Raw genomic sequence first — 19,844 nt, 5'->3', positions numbered from 1 at the left:
ACTGGCAACTCTTCTGGACTTTAAAAAAAAACAGCTGTGTGGTTGCCAGCTGACCTGCTTTAAACCAAGCAGCTGCTGCTTAAAGTCAGGGGGAGTTTTTGTTGCTGTCCAGTCACACAGTTGTGTCTGACTCTTTGTGACCCCATGGATTGTAGCACACCAGGCTTCCCTGTCCTTCACCATCTCCCAGAGCTTGCTCAAACTCATGTCCATCGAGTCAGTGATGCCATGCAACCATCTCGTCCTCTGTTGTCCCCTTCTCTTCCTGTCTTCAGTCTTTCCCAGCATCAGGGTCTTTTCTAATGAGTCAGCTCTTCGCATGAGGTGGCCAAAGTATTGGAGTTTCAGCTTCAGCACCAGTCCTTCCAATGAATACCCAGGGCTGATCTCCTTTAGGATGGACTGGTTTGATCTCCTTGCAGTCCAAGGGACTCTGAAGAGTCTTCTCCAGCACCACAGTTCAAAGAGTCAGGGGTAGGGTTTGTAAATCCTTGGGCATTGCAAGTTGCTCTACGCCCACCTTTGTTTGAGAATACCAAATGTCCAGGTTACGAACAATGTAAATTGCTTCCACTCCTGAGGGAACCGCAGCGGAAGATGTTCTGTGCTGGCTAGTTTAAGCCAAAGGTCAGACCAGACAGATGTGTGTGTGTGTGCATCAAAAGTTGTACAAATCTAGTTATTCTCCTATTTCTTAGCAGTTGCTCACCAGGCTAAAATTATATTTTTTGTGAGAAACTCCTGTCTTTCCCAGGTTATTTTTGAAGGAAGACAGTGTGAAGGTAAACAGGAATCCTTTTTGTATGTGGAATTTGGTGTTGAGTGGCAAATTTTTGTTGATGAGGGAGAGAAGAGGCCCATGACACAGTTCCATACACACATGGCTACACACACACACACACACGCTCACACACACAGAGCCGTCTCACACGGGGTGACTGTAACTATGGATTTAGATATCTTTATTTCTGTCTTCGTGAAATAAACTCTAAAAACCGTGGAATAAACTCCATTTATTTTTGCTCTTTTTACCTCCTCACCTGTATGCTGCACAGTAATTTAGCTCTCCAGGACAGCTTTTAAGATTCTAATCTTGTTCCTGTCCAGCACTTTTCTCACAGCAGTAAGGAAAGGATTGGCATTCCTCCACTATTGTATATAAAGGAGAATCCGTTCTTGGAAATAAGAGCATTGTTTATGTTGAAATTCCCTTAGCTTAGCTGAACCTTCGATTATATCGCCCATTCAGATAACCAGATTTTTACCCCCTGTGGTCTGTTTCCATTCTCTGAGAACTGTCAACAATTTATTTCTGCTCTGGTGATTATTTTTGTGAGTGAGAGAAAAAGAGACATCTGGGAAGATTTTGATAACTGAGTCATGTATATAAAACTCTAAGCACACTTTCAAAAGATACCATGTGAGAAAATATAGCTTTTGCTAAAAAATAGAAAATTGAACTTAGTTACTGCTGAGGTGGCGTTTGTAAGCCATGACTATTTATATGAATCACACTGTTAACTTGATCCCAGATATCATGGCAAACATCTTTACTTGTAGTTCATAAATCTGGAGGATATTATTATTTGAAAAAAATCCAATATGATTTTTATAATTTTTAATGGACCCCAAATGTGAACTAAGTAATTATATTATTTTAATAGATGTTTTGAGAAATAGGCTGTATAGACCCAAAAATGCTATGTCAATTTTATGCAACATAATACCGACACCATAAACCCCCATCACAAACTAAGATTTGTCATTTAGTTCTGTGAAATTTTGTTTCCCCTACATATTTACTCTGTTTATTGGACACTTTCATCCAGAAGCAATAGAAAATTGGCAAAGACATGTGATGGTCAGCATATCTTGTTTAATGGGAAACATTTCTGATTATGCATTCAGAAATTGGGAAAATATTGCTTCGTATGCTGTCATTCCCATTGCTAACTATTTACAAAGACCAGAGAATATTCAAGGCAAAGGCAATTTTTTATTGTGTTAAGTTCCATGCTTATGGCTTTGTGTACAAAATGCACATAAAAAACATTTTCTTATCTATTCCTGTTATATTAGAGAAGTTCATGCCCCGCTCTTAGCATTTTCCAACACAGCTGTAGAGTAGTTTAAAGCCTATTTTTTAAATAAGTGATGCTCAATTTGTCTTTGATGATCCGGATGATTCAGGTGAGATGGGAGCACGGTCGGGCCCTTATTTGCATAAAAATTAATCACAGAAAAATGTAAATTGATAAAATTTTGCCTGGCTTTTTCCCCCTATTTGAGAACCCATGGATGGCTCCCAGAAGCAATCATCTCAGTATGGGGCCGCACTGGATGCTGTACAAATGATCACATTTGTGTTGAATACTCACTCATTTAAATGTCAGCACTGATGGGGCGGTACATCAGTAGGAAAAAATGAAAAATAAATACACAGCAGCTGAAGACTATCAAATCCGTGGGCACTCTTTAGAGATATATGATCTAATGTGAAAAAATTGCAGATTAATTATCCTTTTTGCAAAATGGTAATTGTTTTACTATCACACCAGAAAAAAATCTGCAATTTATTTGGAATCAAACAAAAAACAGTAATGTTAAATACGTCATTACATCATTGTGTTTATTAGAAGCCTACAATTAATTCCTAAGGCTCCTCAGGTCTTTAAAGCTGCATAAAGTGAAACAAAAGAATGTTGCTATTAATTTTCAAACAAATGCTTCTCTTTCAAATCAGCCTGATTTGTGCGAAAAAAAGAGGTAATGTTATGAAGTTTGCTGGATATTGTGTATTAACTTCATTTCATTGTGCTGCTGACACTTCGGATAATATCTTCACAGATCCTGTTAAAGTTGTAATGTTAAAATGTGAAGGTTTTTTCCCCCAGTGAGGTGTAACTTCAGCTTACCGTGGAAGAAGTTGTGGAGTATATTCTTAACAAAAGATGCTTTAAGAAAAACAACCGAACAACAGAAAAAATACTAATAATGGGAGAAATAGAAACTATTTGTGAGGTTCCCTCAAACAGAAATACTTTGGGCCATCTTTAGTCACCATTCACATTCATGACTTTTCACACATGTAATTTATGTGTATATTTGAGATTAAGAATTTATATTTAGCTATTTTAAGGAAAACAATAAAACCTTAAAATTTTCTTAAACAAAAACAGGAATACATGGTGTCATTTTCACTCCAAGAGATGGGTAGAAGGCATTATTAATATTTTTATAGTTTATACAATCCATTTAACTTTGTTTCTGGGTAGGTCTCCTTGGTACTTTGGACTTTTCAGTATACAGTTTACCTGAAGCTTTCTAGCACAGATGGGTATTAGATTCTTTCTTATTTTTCTATACCTTTAGCATAGATTTAAATGATTGAAACGTTGACTACATCTTTATCACCCAGGGAAGACAAAGTTAAAACATAGCCTTTCTACCTGCTGACCTATAAAACTCCCATTGAATTAATATTACATTAGCCAAAGTCGACTGTGGCAACACGCTAAAAATATTTTGAGATGGTTGAATCTGTTATTACTAGAGTTGCTTTGAAGTTAGCCTAGAGAATAGCCTTTAAAATTTAAATTGACCAACACTTAGAGACCATGCCTGTTTTAGAAATTAAATATAATCTGTCATATACTGAGAATAGCTAATACTATGGGTCACATGTCATTTATGTCATTTAATAGTAACATAACATTTAACTCTGGACATCAGCCTTTCCAGTGCTGGTTATGAGTTGGACACTGTTCTGTTCCTTTGCAGATAATGATGTGTTTAATTTCTATAATAACTCTCTGAAATAGATATCTTGTTATCCCAAGAGTGACATGTCCATGGTCACCCAGCTAGTCTGAGGTGAAGCCAAGATTAATCCAAGTGGTCTGGCATCAGATTGCTTGTTCTAGCAAGCTACTCTGCTCTGCTGACAAATGTCTAGTGAGCACCTCTAGGTACCAGGTCTGCTGCCAGGTGGTCTTGGCAAGAGAAAGTGCTTTCTTTTATAACTTTAGAACTCTCTTTTTATAATTGAAGCTGGAATATATTTTGATATCAAAATGTGTCAAGTGACACATTTAAAATTTTTATTTGGTAGAAAAACTTTATCTTAAAAAGTTATATTTATGTCATCATTAGACTCAATCTTTTCGGTCACTGGAAGATCATGAGATATAAACAGTATTTTTCTGAACAACATTGTTACTGCTGAGATGAATCATTAAAAGCACTAAAAGAGATCCCTGTCCAATTTGACAGACTTGGCTTTGTCAGAATCTCTGGGAAACCTGTGTGCCTCCATTCATTTATCTTTCCCTGGTATAGTTCATTGGTTCATGGTAGGGAAATTTTTCATTCATCTATCAATCTACGCAGTTATCCATCCATCCATCCGCCCATCCATCCATCTATCTATCCATTTATTAAACTCAACCTCCTCTTAAATTTGCAGGTTTCTGGGATAAAAACAGCCCTTTTATCCCATGATAAAATAGAGACTCCCTGCCCATGGCCTACTCATCCTCTCTTCACAGCCCCAGCTATATCTAACACTTAATGGCACATAAAATGAATAGGTAGGCACCCCGACTCCCATTTCCAGTGTCTGCTCCACTCTAAGCAGAACAGTCCCTTGGCCACCTTTCAATAATAGGGACTGCATGCCAGCAGGAGGTTTGCAATCAGGCTAGATTTGGGGTGGATACTGTTCCAGTCCCTAGAAGCAAGTTTGGGACTATTTGGCCAGAGAACCCTGAGGTCTCAGAGAATTGCCTGGAAGTGTAGTAGGGGGCGGCACATGGACTCCAGGTGGACACCTCCCCTTGCCCAGTGAGTGAGGTAAGACGAGGACAAAAGTGAGGGCCAGGGCGGGGCCGCTTGTTGCCCAGGTCTCCAGTTGGTGCTACATTCTACAACTGTTTATTCAGTACAGGCTCTGTGCTAGATGCTGTTCTAGGTACTGGGGATGCTCTGTAACAAAACAGACAAAATCCCTGTGAAGTTTACAGTCTAGTAGAAATAGATACCGTTTCTTGTACACTGAATTGTATGCTGCTCACAGTATCAGCACTGTAACATAGGATTGTTGACATGTGTGTTTATTAAGAGTTTCCTCTGTATAATTCTCCGCATTAGAAGAAAAATATAGAAGGCCATTTTTCAAGAGGTTCAAAGACTATGGGAAGTCCCTATTGCTTCTTGTCTCTCTGAGAAAACTCATTGTTTTCTTTGAAAGAACAGAGAGAGGGCCATCTTGCATCCTGATTTTAACAGTTCATTCAACAAACACCTTCTTTATGACAGTAACACTTGAACTGAATTATTCGAACCATTGCACAGACTTTGTGGACAGTCAAAGCTGTTTACATCTAAAGGTCTGTTTTCCCATGTGGACTGAGTGATTCACTGAGCCACAGGGCTCTGATTTTGCTACAAACCCTTCTTATAACCAGGTGAGTAAATCTTACCGGATCTCATTTCCTTCTTTGAGAAATGACAGATTAGATGAAGTAGCCCGCAAATTCTTCTCTGATCCAAGAAAAGAATCACGTGGTGGCTGCTAGTTTTACTTGGTTTGTAGCCTCATCTTTTCCGTCTCTGCTTCCCTGGTCTTCTTCTTCTCTTCTGTAGGGTTGAGTTTCTCCCTGCCTCTCTTGTATAATGATGCATGATTATGTATAGAACCTATTCAGATAATTCAGGATAATCTCCTATGTCAAGATCCTTAACTTAATCACACCTGCAAAGTCTGTTTTTGCCTTGTGTAGTAACATTCACAGGTTCCAGGGAGAAGGACATGGATATCTATTGAGGGTCCATTTTACAGCCTACTACAGATCATAAAGTTCTGACTTGGTTTTACAAACCCTGCAATGTTTATTTAAGCATAAAGAAATTAATTGGTAATGATGGAATTTCAGGACCTAGTTTTGAGAAATAATATTTAATAGGGGGCTATTTTATTATCTACCAAATTGTATTATGCAAGTTATCTCTTACTCTACCCACATTTAAGAGGAATCTTGAGCATTACTTATATTCTCTCACTTCAGATTTAAGAATTCAAGAATTTTGGCATCAATTGATGGGGAACCCAGATTCACTAGATAATTTTAAATATAGTCCAGACTAGCTCAACCATTCATTCCTGTATTCAGTAAGTGGACAGAGCATGCCCTAAGGGCCAGGAAGAATCAGTGACTCTGTTTAGTTCTCTGAAACACCTTGTATAAACCCCCATGATTGCCCCTATCACCGATGTCACTGTTATTTGTTTCACTGGTTTATTTTCTCACCAAACTAGGATTCCTCATGGACAGAAACTGTCTCAGTTCCTTGGGTCTCTGGCACCCAGCTGCACAAATGTTGAAAACATGTCAGATGGTGCTTCCCAAGACCAAATTTAGACAAAGAATCCTTATTGCTTGATTACATTTGGGAACTTCCTATGAATACTTTTTATTTTCCCAGTGCTTTCACAACTCACCACTTCTTTTTCTCAATAACTGCTCTTCTTCTTTGCTTTTGGAGCCTCTGCTGTGTTCTTCTTTCCCTCTCAATTGCTTGCTCTTTTTTCTCATCTGTATCCTAGGGTATTTGTGTGATGCAGAACTAAAATATGGCTCATAATTGTCAATCTGAAGACCTTAAAATCTGTTTGGAAAAATATTCCTGACGAGGAAATGGTTACAAAAATCTACCACTCACTTTCTCATGATTGTCGATATCTTGGGACCGTTTCTGAATAGTGATACAGTGATAACTAAAGTCCACACATGATTCCCTGGGAGCCCCCACAGCACCACCTTAGATCAGGCAAGTGGGGTCTATCTTCTTAATGTCAATATTCCTGAAGAGCTACCTGTCACTGTCTCTAAGAGCATTTCTCTTAGAAGTCTTAAAAGATGACCACTGGGCAAACTAATATGTATCGATCCACAGTTGATACAGAAGCTTTGTTACATATGAATTGGTGAAATGGCAATGAGAATTAGGAAAGAGATGAGCTATCAATAGTGATGGCAACCTATGAAAAGTTCCTCAGAGGTAAATAGCAGAGAAAGCAGGAAAAAGTTCGGAGGAAGCACAGGAAAACGTAAAAGACTGGAGCCATGGAAATGACCAAGACTATCTTAGAAAACATGTAGGCTAAACTGCTCTGACAGGTACTCCAAAACTTTTAGGCTTATACAGAAGTTCATTTTTTTTGCATTAAATTGACTGTGCCAGCTCTTGCTATCTCCCAGTCAGTGGAATGGAGAAAAGGGGCCAGGGGAGCACTGGTCCAGTTGTTTTAGAGGTGAAGTCTGAGCGCTATGCATCACGTCCATGCATAGCCCACTTGGCTGCTACACCTAAGTTCAAGGAAATTTTGTCTTTATCTGGGTAGCCATGTGTCCATCTGGAAATCTATTATTACTAAAGGAAGGGAGAATTGATTTGGACGATAACTATTCCTTCTTGATATGAATAAATAAGGCAATCAAGAGCCTTAAATGGTGAAGCACTTTGCTTTAATCCAAAGAGTTGGCTCGACCTGACTGAGATTGGGAAATAAAGAGCCGTAACATGAAGCACTCTCCTCTAACTGGAACTCTGTGTCTTTAAAAATCATGTTTATTGGAGCTATTATGTAACACCAAATGATTATATTCTTTTTCCATCTCTTGAAATGGCATCTTTATTCCTCCCTCTCATTATCCCAAACTCTTTATTCTCCATGTATACAAAATTCATGAATGCTTGGCAAGGATACTTCCCCCACCCTGACAGTTTCTTTCTGTAATGAGAAGCTCATATTATTTTCTTTCCATTAGATGTACCTGTTATAACTCTTATTGAAAGTGCTATTTTTTTTCCATTCCATATTGTATTGTTTTCAAAAACTTTCCCAGGTATGTAATTTTTGCTTCTTCCTAAAATGCTGTAATTTTCCTGAGGGCGGAAGCCCTTTCTTTCGTGTTCCCTGTAGTGCCTAGCATAGTGCAGGGGAAAGAGAGCAGGTGCTCCATAAACAGTTATTACCTCATTTTATTTGCACAAAAGTTGATACAGTAACTTCAGGCAGTGGATACCCCAAAGATCTCAGGTACCAAAGTGAGTCTGTGAGGCCCAAATAGGTGATAAACAAATTGAAGAACTCAAAGATCACATAGGACAGGCAAGTATTCTAAAAGAACAATGGGTTTTTTTGTTTGTTTACAAATCATGTACTTGATGGCGATTTTACTGTACCTGCAAAGAGAGCTTTACTTTTACACAACTCTGAAACTCTCTGACTATGGGAGATAATGATAGGTTTTTAGTACTGAATATAGATTACTTCTATGTATCCAGAATCTAAATAACCAGGAAGCTCAGCCAACTAGAAAAGCAAAACAAAATAGAGCAGGTCAAAGACTTTATGTTGGGGAAAAAAAAAAAAACTTGCAAGGAGATGTCAGGTGTGACTTTATATCCAGCTGTATATTGCTTTATTTTTCTAAACTAAATATATACATATTCCTGGCAATTACCATTAATGTACTTTAGGTTTCCACTGTGTTTTAACAGCTGATGTTTTTAAGAACAACTTTGAAATGTGCTAAAAAACCTAATTGATAATTTTCTATTGAGATGACTATAATATATAATTATGGAAATTATTATGAAATATGTATTCTTTTCAGGGTAATTGTTGGAACAGTTTCTTACTCTTAAAAATTCCCAGTTATGCAAGATGGAAGCATGATCATTGAGTTCCCCCACTTAGCCTTTAGTTGCCATTAAAATTCAGTCTCTGTTTTAAGTACTTTGCTAGTTATCAAAATAATGTAAAGTGATTGAACAAATGGGGATATGTAAAACAGAAGAACAGATTCCATGTGTATTCATTAGTTTCTACAAAATATTCCAGAAACAAAATGAGTAGAATAATGTCTAATATGCAGAAATTACTTGATCTTTGAACATTTTCGCTTGTAAATTAGTGTACTATCAGTCTTCAGTGCCTTGTTTGTATTAGTGTCAGTTCAGTTCAGTTCAGTCGCTCAGTCGTGTCCGACTCTCTGCGACCCCATGAACTGCAGCACGCCAGGCCTCCCTGTCCATCACCAACTCCCGGAGTCTACCCAAACCCACGTCCATTGAGTCGGTGACGCCATCCAGCCATCTCATCCTCTGTCATCCCCTTCTCCTCCCGCCCTCAATCCTACCCAGCATTAGGGTCTTTTCCAATGAGTCAACCCTTCGCATGAGGTGGCCAAAGTATTGGAGTTTCAGCTTCAACATCAGACCTTCCAATGAACACCCAGGATTGATCTCTTTTAGGATGGATTGATTGGATCTCCTTGCAGTCCAAGGGACTCTCAAGAGTCTTCTCCAACACCACAGTTCAAAAGCATCAATTCTTCGGCGCTCAGCTTTCTTCACAGTCCAACTCTCACATCCATACATGACCACTGGAAAAACTATAGCCTTGACTAGACAGACTTTTGTTGGCAAAGTAATGTCTCTGCTTTTAAATATGCTATCAAGGTTGGCCATAACCTTCCTTCCAAGGAGTAAGCATCTTTTAATTTCATGGCTGCAATCACCATCAGCAGTGATTTTGGAGCCCCCAAAAATAAAGTCTGACACTGTTTCCACTGTTTCCACTCTTTCCCCATCCATTTCCCATGAAGTGATGGGACCAGATGCCATGATCTTAGTTTTCTGAACATTGAGCTTTAAGCCAACTTTTTCACTCTCCTCTTTCACCTTCATCAAGAGGCTCTTTAGTTCTTCTTCACTTTCTGCCATAAGGGTGGTGTCATCCTCATATCTGAGGTTATTGATATTTCTCCCGGCAATCTTGATTCCAGCTTGTGTTTCTTCCAGCCCAGCATTTCTCATGATGTACTCTGCATATAAGTTAAATAAGCAGGGTGACAATATACAGCCTTGACGTACTCCTTTTCCTATTTGGAACCAGTCTGTTGTTCCATGTCCAGTTCTAATGGCTGCTTCCTGACCTGCATACAGGTTTCTCAAGAGACAGGTCAGATGGTCTGGTATTCCCATCTCTTTCAGAATTTTCCACAGTTTATTGTGATCCACACAGTCAAAGGCTTTGTCATAGTCAATAAAGCAGAAATAGATGTTTTTCTGGAACTCTCTTGCTTTTTTGATGATCCAGCGGATATTGGCAATTTGATCTCTGGTTCCTCTGCCTTTTCTAAAACCAGCTTGAACATCTGGAAGTTCATGGTTCACGTATTGCTGAAGCCTGGCTTGGAGAATTTTGAGCATTACTTTACTAGCATGTGAGATGAGTGCAATTGTGTGGTAGTTTGAGCATTTTTTGGCATTGCCTTTCTTTGGGATTGGAACGAAGACTGACCTCTTCCAGTCCTGTGGCCACTGCTGATTTTTCCAAATTTGCTGGCATATTGAGTGCAGCACTTTCACAGCATCACCTTTGAGGATTTGAAATAGCTCAACTGGAATTCCATTACCTCCACTAGCTTTGTTCGTAGTGATGCTTTCTAAGGCCCACTTGACTTCACATTCCCGGATGTCTGGCTCTAGGTGAGTGATCACACCATTGTGATTATCTGGGTCATGAAGATCTTTTTTGTACAGTTCTTCTGTGTATTCTTGCCACCTCTTCTTAATATCTTTTGCTTCTGTTAGGTCCATACCATTTCTGTCCTTTATCGAGCCTATCTTTGCATGAAATGTTCCTTTGGTATCTCTAATTTTCTTGAAGAGATCTCTAGTCTTTCCCAGTCTGTTGTTTTCCTCTATTTCTTTGCACTGATCGCTGAGGAAGGCTTTCTTATCTCTCCTTGCTATTCTTTGGAACTCTGCATTCAGATGGGAATATCTCTCCTTTTCTCCTTTGCTTTTCGCTTCTCTTCTCTTCCAAGCTATCTGTAAGGCCTCAAGTTATTTAAAATTTAAATCTTAAAAACAATTTGCTTAAACTATTAAATTTAAAATATTCAATGTAAATTGCAAAATAAATATCTACAATATTGATACAGTGGTACTGGTAAAAACCTAAAGACTAATAACTGACAGATTCAGATTTCAGTTATGTATCTAATCTTTGAACCCTTATACAATGTTTAAGAAGAGTTGTGTGTGTGGTTCCTGATTTTGAATGATTTCTTCTCTGTCCAGAGGTCTAGAATCTTAGAAAGCTTCAAACAGTTCAAATCTATGGAAATGTATTGGGCTATTATTAAACCCAATCAAAATAGGTACTTATTATTGTTATTCTTACCATTTTTACAATCTGCCCTTTTTTTTTCCTCCTATCCTTTTCTTTTTTTTCAGAGATAGGGTAACTAATGTTGGTATTATACACTGATTTCTATCAAGATCCACGTATGAAGCATACAATTGTTTTGTATAAATAATGTGCTTTCACTGTTCTGAGGAACCATGCAATTTTAAATTAATTATAGATAATTCTAAGTGGTCTAATCTTGTGACTTAGATAAACTTAAAAACTGAAAAAATGACCAGTTAACTAAGTAAACAGGAGCTGTGTAAAGCAAAGAGTTAGAAGAGTTAGAACAGTTGTATGATGTGCATCTGATCATTTTTACATGCCTGTCTGTTGGAGACTGCTGATTTAGGTTGGAGTTTGCCAGAGTATTTATAATTTAGATCCAAATTATATATTGTATCATGTTTTATTACTATGTTCATTACATTGTTGGAGCCAATATAACTGTGTCCTGATAGCACATGAAAAAAATATTTCTCTTCAACTGGGACACATTTAGGTTTCTTTTTATTTTACTATTGATTTCCAAGAGTTGAAAACAATACCGTTCTGTCAGAGTGCATGCAGTCCTGCACAGTATCTCAGAGCCTGCCACAAGGCTGAAATTCAAGGCACTAGACTCCAAAAACATTATCTAAAGTGTTTTTTGCTTCCCATTTCCTTATAGGATTAATTGAATAGAGCATTCTGGTGGAGCCATGAGCCTGTTAATTAGACAAATTGATACAATCAATTCTGGACTTAGTTTTTGAGAAAAGAAGTATCTGTCAACTAAAATGTTGAGGAATGATCCTGGGTTTCTTTTATCTTTAAGATTATATGAATCCAGGAAAATATTTTAACTTTGGTCATACTTCTGTCCATGGAGGTAGATACTTGTGAAATATCATAAATAGAATTGTACTTTTAATGAAAAGGCAGTATACTAATAAAGATAGTATTTTAAATAAATAAACTTGCTTTTGAACCTTATTTGGTTACCTTGTAGCATGTGTACGTGTGTGTGTGTGTGTGTGTGTGTGTGTGTGAGATCAAGTAAGTCCTTTCAAAACATGAGATGCTTTATTTTATATAATGTTTAAATAATAAAAGACAATTGTTTAGGAATACCCTCTTTTACACTGAAGAGAAGAATGGAAAATATTAAATAAAAATAAGTTCTCAGAAAGGCAAGAAAAAGGCTGCCTGCAAACATTGCACGAATCACTGTCTCCACCTAGTGCTGACTTCCAGGAATTAAGATTCCAGAGTCCTTAATGATGCTGTAAAGTTCTAATTTATGTTATGCACATGTACAGTCATTATAGTGCGGCCAGCTAGTGCCATTACAGTTAAGGATCTGTCAGCTCTTCATTTATAAGACATAATATTAAGAGGTCTATTGCTTTTGCATAAACGCTCATACTGTGCTGGAACTCTGCAGTAGAATGGCCTTTGCTCCATGTTAATGTTTATTAACAATGTAAGCTGAACTTGACCAGCTCTTTTTAAAGGCACCCTGATAGGCTGAAGTTATACAGACCCTGCAATCCAAAGGATGAAGCTTTTCATCAACAACCTGTCCCTTTGTGTGTTGCTCAGTCGTGTCCGACTCTTTGCGACCCCAAGGACTGTAGCTCAGCAGGCTTCTCTGTCCATGGGATTCTCCAGGCAAGATTACTGGAGCGGATTGCCGTTCCCTTCTCCAGAGGATCTTCCTGACCCAGGAATTGAACCCTAGTTTCCTGCATTGCAGGCGGATTCTTTACCACTCGAGCTACAGGGAATAGTAATTGCCCTACGTGCATCACACCAATGGCATCTAAAAACTCAGTTGATGCAACAGATCTTGAATTTTCATAGGCTGTATTTCCCACCCTCTGACACCCAAGAAAGTATGAAAAGTGAAAATATTAGTCACTCAGTTGTGTTTGACTCTTTATGACCCCATGGACTATGGCCCGCCAGACTCCTCTGTCCATGGAATTCTCCAGACAAGAATACTAGAGTGGGTAGTGGGTAGCCATTCCCTTCTCCAGGGGACCTTCCCAATCGGCGGATTCTTTACCATCTGAGCCACCAGGAAAGCCCTTGGAACTCAAGAGGAGACTAACACTTTTGGCTACTAATGGGAGAAAAGAAAGAGAATGTGGTTTCATGGAAGTCAAATGAAGTCAGGTCAAGTCAGAGAAAGTGTTCTGAAAAGGAGGGAAGGATCATGTTGAACACTGCTGTTACGTTCTGAGAAATGATCTTGGGCTTTGGTGATGTTAAAATACTGATGCAGCATTTTCAGTGGAGTTTCAAAGATGAGAATCTATTTGGAATTGGCTTAAGAGAAAAAGACAGGAGAAGAGGAGATGAGGGACTTCCCTGGTGGTCCCGTGATTAAGACTCCACACTTCCAATGCAGAGGGTGTGGGTTCACTCCCTGGTCAGGGATCTAAGATCCCACGTGTGACGTGGCACAGACAGGAAATAAAAATAAGAATAATAAATTTTAAAAAAAGAAAGAGAGATGAGCATTTTAGGGAATTTGCTGTATAGGAGCACAAAGAGATAAGGCAACAACTGGAAGTGTTTTCTTTTTTTAAAAAAAGTGTTTGTTTTTTATTTAAGAAAAGATATCAAGCTATCAGACATTATGCAGATGGAATGACAAGAAAGGAAGGAAAATTAATAGTTCAGAGTGGGAACAAAGTCCTAGATGAGAGAAGATAAGGATCTAGACACAAACAGAAGTGTTGCTCTCAGATTGGACCACACAGCTCTACCGTAATAGGAGGTTGGGTTCTTAGGTGGGAAAGAGGAAGTCTTTCCTGCCACCACCACCCCTCAGTATCCAGGCACCCAAAACTCCCAGCAAGCTTAAACAGGAAAGCCAGTTCCTTGAACACGGGTTTGGACACTGCAGATGCTTCTGAGGAGGCTGGGTGAGCTCAGAAAATTTTTAGGCTCAGATGACCTACCTTCATGTGTGCTAGAAAATTATGTGTGATGGGCTGCTCCTTATTGTCCTTCATTAATCAGTGACTTATCACATTAGTAAATGTCCATCATTTCATTTCTAGGCTATTACTTAACTATAGTGATTATTCTCTTGCCATAGTGTTAAATTTTATTGGCTAATATTGAATTAGGAATTTCACATCTTTGATTTTAAGTAAGATTGTTGATTTATTTCTTAAATTACCAGTGACTGACTTTATTATGAAACCTATCTCCCATTCATGGAATGAGATAGCTAGTTTTCTATATCTTTATGGTTTAGAATGTTTCATATAGTATGAAAATGATATGAAAATGCCCTGTGAAGTTATATGAGTAAGAACATATTTTCTATTTCAGATCTTTGAGGGTTTAAAAAAATTATTTCATAAGTTTTGCATTTATTAACATATACATGCATAATATACTCCTAATCTTTTCGGTGCTGAATATTTAGCTTGATTTTTTCTATCTGCTATGTATATTTTTTAATCTAAATTTACTTGCGTGAGATTTTCTGTTTTAATTTTTATTTTTAAAAAAATTTCTTTAAAATTCTACTCAGTTCAGTTCAGTTGCTCAGTCGTGTCTGACTTTTTGCGACCCCATGGACTGCAGCAGGCCAGGCTTACTATTCTATTTTCTAATTATTTATTTATGTTTGAATCTTTGCTACTTTCTTTCATCTCTTTTCCATTGGATACATTTAAAATAAATTATTGAGTGAATGTTTTTTTAATTTCTCTTCTCTATTTAGCCCTTAATACATAAGCATTTAACATTATAAATTTATCTTTGAATATAATTCTAAATGTATTCTTCAAGTCTTTGTGATTATAATTTCATTGCTCCTGAATAGATATTGGGAGAAGGCAATGGCACCCCACTCCAGTACTCTTGCCTGGAAAATCTCATGGACAGAAGAGTCTGGTAGGCTGCAGTCCATGGGGTCGCGAAGAGTCAGACACGACTGAGCGACTTCACTTTCACTTTTCACTTTCATGCATTGGAGAAGGAAATGGCAACCCACTCCAGTGTTCTTGCCTGGAGAATCACAGGGACAGCGGAGCCTGGTGGGCTTCCGTCTATGGGGTCACACAGAGTCGGACACGACTGAAGCGATGCAGCAGCAGCAGCAGCAAATAGATATTGATTGTGTTATTTTTTCCTCTGTCTGTCTGGGATAATATTAATAGTATTTTGGGACAGAGAATGTGTTTTTAAAATTATCTTGTGGTTGAAATTGTAAAATTTAAACTTTCATTTATATATAATTTTATTCTGTCATTTGCCACAAAGTATAGCTTGTTCAGTTTTCATTTCAAAACTTTATTGAAGTTTGTGTTGTTAGTGTGTGGAAATGTTACAAATGTTGCAAGAATTATTGAGAAAGACACATTTCCTAAAATGTCTATAAGTAAGTGGTCATGGTTACATTCACTAGTATTAGCAGTCAGATATTTTATCCTTATTTGTTATTTAAAACAGTTTACCTAGTAGTTCATAATCTGTTGGTGATGTAATGACATCTCCCACACTGATTACATCTATGTTGGTTTTTCTTTGAATGTCTAAAAAGTTTTGTTTGAATTTTTTCTGTTAGCATGTTATTTATGTCATTGTTATCATAAATTGACTATTATTCTACTTTGCCTTTTGCCTCAAATTTTACTGTTGATTATAACATTGCCAATTTTTCCTGATTTTTAAAAATGTATTCTTTCATTAAAAATTACTTTTATTTATGTGTCTTGTTGGGGCTTCCCAAGTGGTGCTAGTGGTCAAGAACCTGCCTGCCAATGCAGGAGATATGGGAGATGTGGGTTCAGTCCCTGGGTTGGAAAGGTCCCCTGGAGGAGGAAATGGTAATCTGCTCCAGTATTCTTGCCTGGAAAATTCCACAGACAGAGGAGTCTGGCGGGCTACAGTCCATGGGGCTGCAAAGAGTTGGGCATGACTGAGTAACTGAGCACACGTCTCTGGTACACAGTAAATTATCAGACTTTTCTTAATTCACACTGAGTTTTTGCCTACCTAATAAGAAGTACTCAATGATTATTTTATAGTGATATTTAATCTTGCTAAATTCTTTGTCTTTTGTTTTAGGTGGGCCATAAAGCATGAAGGGACCAGTAAGCCAGGCCAATGGAAACATTCCAGAGTTGAAAATCCTCTCTGGAATAAGCTTACCTACATGTGGCCAGTCCTCCCCAGTGGTCAACTTAATGAGGTACTGTTTAGCACAAGGACATTGTTGTTGAGACTTATTTTAAGGTTCAGTATGTGATCAATGTGTATGAAAACGTCCGTGCAGTTTTTGATTTATAGTTGCTAGATGCAAGTGATCAATTGATTCTGTCATTCCATCAATTACTTAGAAAGAAGTATTTAAGTCATCAATTATGGGATGGATATGGAATTTATTTCTTCTTGTAGTCTGTCAAGTTTTGTTTTATGTATTTTGAAATTTGGTTCTAGACACACAAATGTTCAGAAATATTTTATCATCCGGGTGAATTAAAACTCCTGACATGTAGACCCTCTCTAGCTCTAGTAAACTTTTCAATTATCCAACACTAATAGAAATATCTTTTTTGTTGTTGTTGTTGCTATTTGCCTTGTATATCTTCTTTTTATCCTTTTACTTTTCATATTTGTACATTCTTCTATTTTAGGATGGCTCTCCAGTAATCAGCATACAGTTAAGTTTAAAAAACAATTTTAACAATCTTTATCTCTAAACTAAGGGTTTTAGTATTTTCTATTTATTGTAATGACATATATTTAGATAAGTTTGTACCTTTTCTCTGTTTCATTTTTCTCCAATGTTACATCTTAGTCCTTCCAACTGGAATAACTTTCCTTTTGCCTAATATATGCCCTTCTTTTAGTCATTGGTATCAAACAGTTTTTACTTATCTTAGTTTAATTAAAAATTTATTTTTATATTTTCTTTTATGAAGCAAATTTATTTTTATTTCAAATTATTAATTTTCTCTTCATCTTTATCTAATGTGCTGAAAGTTCAAGTGTGGGTCAGCCCATGCTGTGAATTCTCAATGAAGATTTTTTTCTTCCACCCAGAGAAAATATGAGATGGTGTGTTTTATTTGCAACCACCTGAGAGTCATTCTCTCTGGTCTGCCTTTTCAATGAAATTTATCCTTTTGTGATTCCTATTTTATGAGAGGAGTTCTCCTGTTAGACTTCCCAGGGCTGGGCCCTGAAATTTGTTTCCTACACCCTTTCTCTCAAGGCCATGAAAGCAGAAGTTTGCCAGGTTTGTAAAACTCCCTCATAGTAAAATTCAGTTCTAGCACTGTACCTCTCTGGGTCTGTAGTATGTCTTGCTTTATTGCTAGGTCAGTGATATGTTCTAAAAGATTTTTTTAAATGTATTCTACTTTTTCAGTTGTTTTGTCACATTTTCTGGTCTCAATCTAGTTTTTTCTTTGCCTTTAAATCACAATTCCCTATGCTTCCTCAGTGATTGAAACAATGAGTCTCAGAGCTTTAACGGAAGGACAGATGTAAGCTGAAACCAAGAAGTCATTGCTTAGGGGCCCAAATATGCCCTTATATTTAGATTGTGGTGAAGCAACATCTGGGCTTCCCTGATGGCTCAGTGGTAAAGAATACGCCTGCCAGTGCAGGAGATTCAAGGGACACAGGTTAGATCCCTGGATCAGGAAGATCCCCTGGAAGAGGAAATGTCAACCCATCTCAGTATTCTTGCTGGGAAAATCACAGGCATAGAGCCCAGTGGGCTACTATCCATGGGTCGCAAAGGGTCGGACACAACTGAGCACACAGCACACAGAAGCAACAGTCTAGAAAGTTGAGGGGTTTTTGTTGTTGTTTTTGTTTTGTTTTGCAGATAAATGAGGAGTTCTTAAAAAATACCAGGGGCTGTGGTTTGGGTAGCCTGAGCCAGGGGCTAGATGAATTATGTGTCTAAGATTCGGGGTGCAGCATTGTGAGAGCCATCATGGAGCCAAGGGTGGAGAGACAGACAAGCCCAGCATAGGCCAAGGAAAAAAATGTGAGTTATGCTAATTGTAGGCTTTTCTTCAGAGGTTCAGAAAGGGCAGAGGCTAAAACCAAGAGAAGCAGAAAGGATAACTTACTTCTCAACTGAAGGTGGATTGATGTCAGCAGGTTCACTAGTAGCCGATGAGGAGAAGAGGCACAGGTCTTAAAAATCAAGGACAAGTACCACATATAGACCGTGAAGGGCTTCCCTGCTGGCTCAGACGGTAAATCATGTGCTTGCAATGCAGGAGATCTGGGTTCGATCCCCGGGTTGGGAAGATCCCCTGAAGTAGGAAATGGCAGCCCACTCCAATATCCTTGCCTGGAAAATTCCATGGACAGAGGTGCCTTTCAGGCTACAGTCCATGGGGATTGCAAAAAGTCGGACATGGCTGAGTGACTAAATTCTCCTCTATAGACCGTGAACCCCTTTTCCCAATGGTACATGGTTTTTTGAACTTTCATCCACACCCAGAGATCACACTGAGGGAGGGGAAAGGAAGGGCATATCCTTGAAAAGAAATAATAGTTTTGATAAGAAGTTTGAACATTTAATTTGATTAAATATGTATCAAAAAGTACAGTGCTAAAAAATCAGGCAAAAAAAGGCTTTTCCAACTTGGCAGAAGCAGAGGACACTTCTAATTGGAATATCAAGATTCCCTACCACCTAAGGGTGACAGCGATGCCTCATAAGGAAGTGTACTTTCTTGGAAAGAGAGGAAAAGGTAATTATGGTAGACTTCACAGATATTGTGCTTACATTTTTTTTTCAACATAGTATATAGGTAGAGTAATTCAGTTAATTAATTAACTGACTTAAATGGTGAATGATAGTTATATTAGGAAACCTAAGTTAACCATGTTCCTTTTAACACTTACCTTTTAAAACAGTAACATTTTTACTGTGTGTGTTAAGTTGCTTCAGTCTTGTCTGACTCCTTGTGACCCTATGGATAGACTGTAGCCTCCCACGCTCTTCTGTACATGGGATTCTCCAGGCAAGAATAGCGGAGGGGGTTGCCATGTCCTCCTCCAGGTGATCTTCCTGATGCAGGGATCAAACCTGAGTCTCTTACATCTCCTGCATTGGCAGGAGGGTTCCTTACCTCTTTACCATAGTGCCATCAATAGTCTAGAATTTGACAACTAAATGATCTTGGGAATGAAAATGGATTACCTTACAGTTCTCTAGGCATTTAAACAGTAACAGTAGATTTTGGGTGGAAGAAGTCACTATAGTCCAACAAAACCCTGACCTTGGCTGAAAACTGAACAGAAAGGACTAAGGCAACTAAATTAGATAAAATGATACAAATTGACCATGCATTTCAAAATGACTTAGCCTAAGAGTCCTCTTATTTCTTGAAATGTTTGCAGAAGAGAAAAAAAATATTTACCAAGCAGGGAACAGACATAGTTCTCAGTCAAATAAAATTCACTCTACTTGACTTCAAGTCTGAATTCATCTAATATGAGGGAACCATATTTTCTCCAGTCCCATTTCAACATAATTGACTTTTTAAGCAAAAAGATGATTTTATTTATTTGTAATTAAGCAGAATTAATTTTTTCT

At 37.9% G+C, this 19,844-nt stretch overlaps 1 protein-coding gene across 6 annotated transcripts in view; it reads left to right on the top strand.

Annotated features, from left to right (window-relative positions):
• DCDC1 (doublecortin domain containing 1) overlaps positions 1–19,844 on the top strand; it is a 453,546-nt gene that overhangs the window by 349,770 nt on the left and 83,932 nt on the right. For 2 of the 6 annotated variants that reach the window (XR_014069367.1, XM_081544080.1), the window contains exon 20: positions 16,343–16,466. Coding sequence is in view for 1 of the 6 variants with exons in the window: in XM_081544080.1 (XP_081400206.1) it covers positions 16,343–16,466 (124 nt within the window). In the remaining 5 variants the exon portion in view is untranslated. Of the gene's footprint in view, positions 1–16,342; positions 16,467–18,113; positions 18,279–18,310; positions 18,493–18,894; positions 18,997–19,844 lie in introns of all 6 variants that reach the window. The other 4 variants (XR_014069369.1, XR_014069368.1, XR_014069370.1 and 1 more) reach the window with 4 other exon arrangements.

Source organism: Giraffa tippelskirchi, chromosome 11 (genome assembly GCF_054371585.1).
Source record: "Giraffa tippelskirchi isolate mGirTip1 chromosome 11, T2T-mGirTip1v1.2.pri, whole genome shotgun sequence".
In the NCBI taxonomy this organism is placed as follows: domain Eukaryota; kingdom Metazoa; phylum Chordata; class Mammalia; order Artiodactyla; family Giraffidae; genus Giraffa; species Giraffa tippelskirchi.
This window is presented reverse-complemented; position numbering and strand designations above follow the sequence as displayed.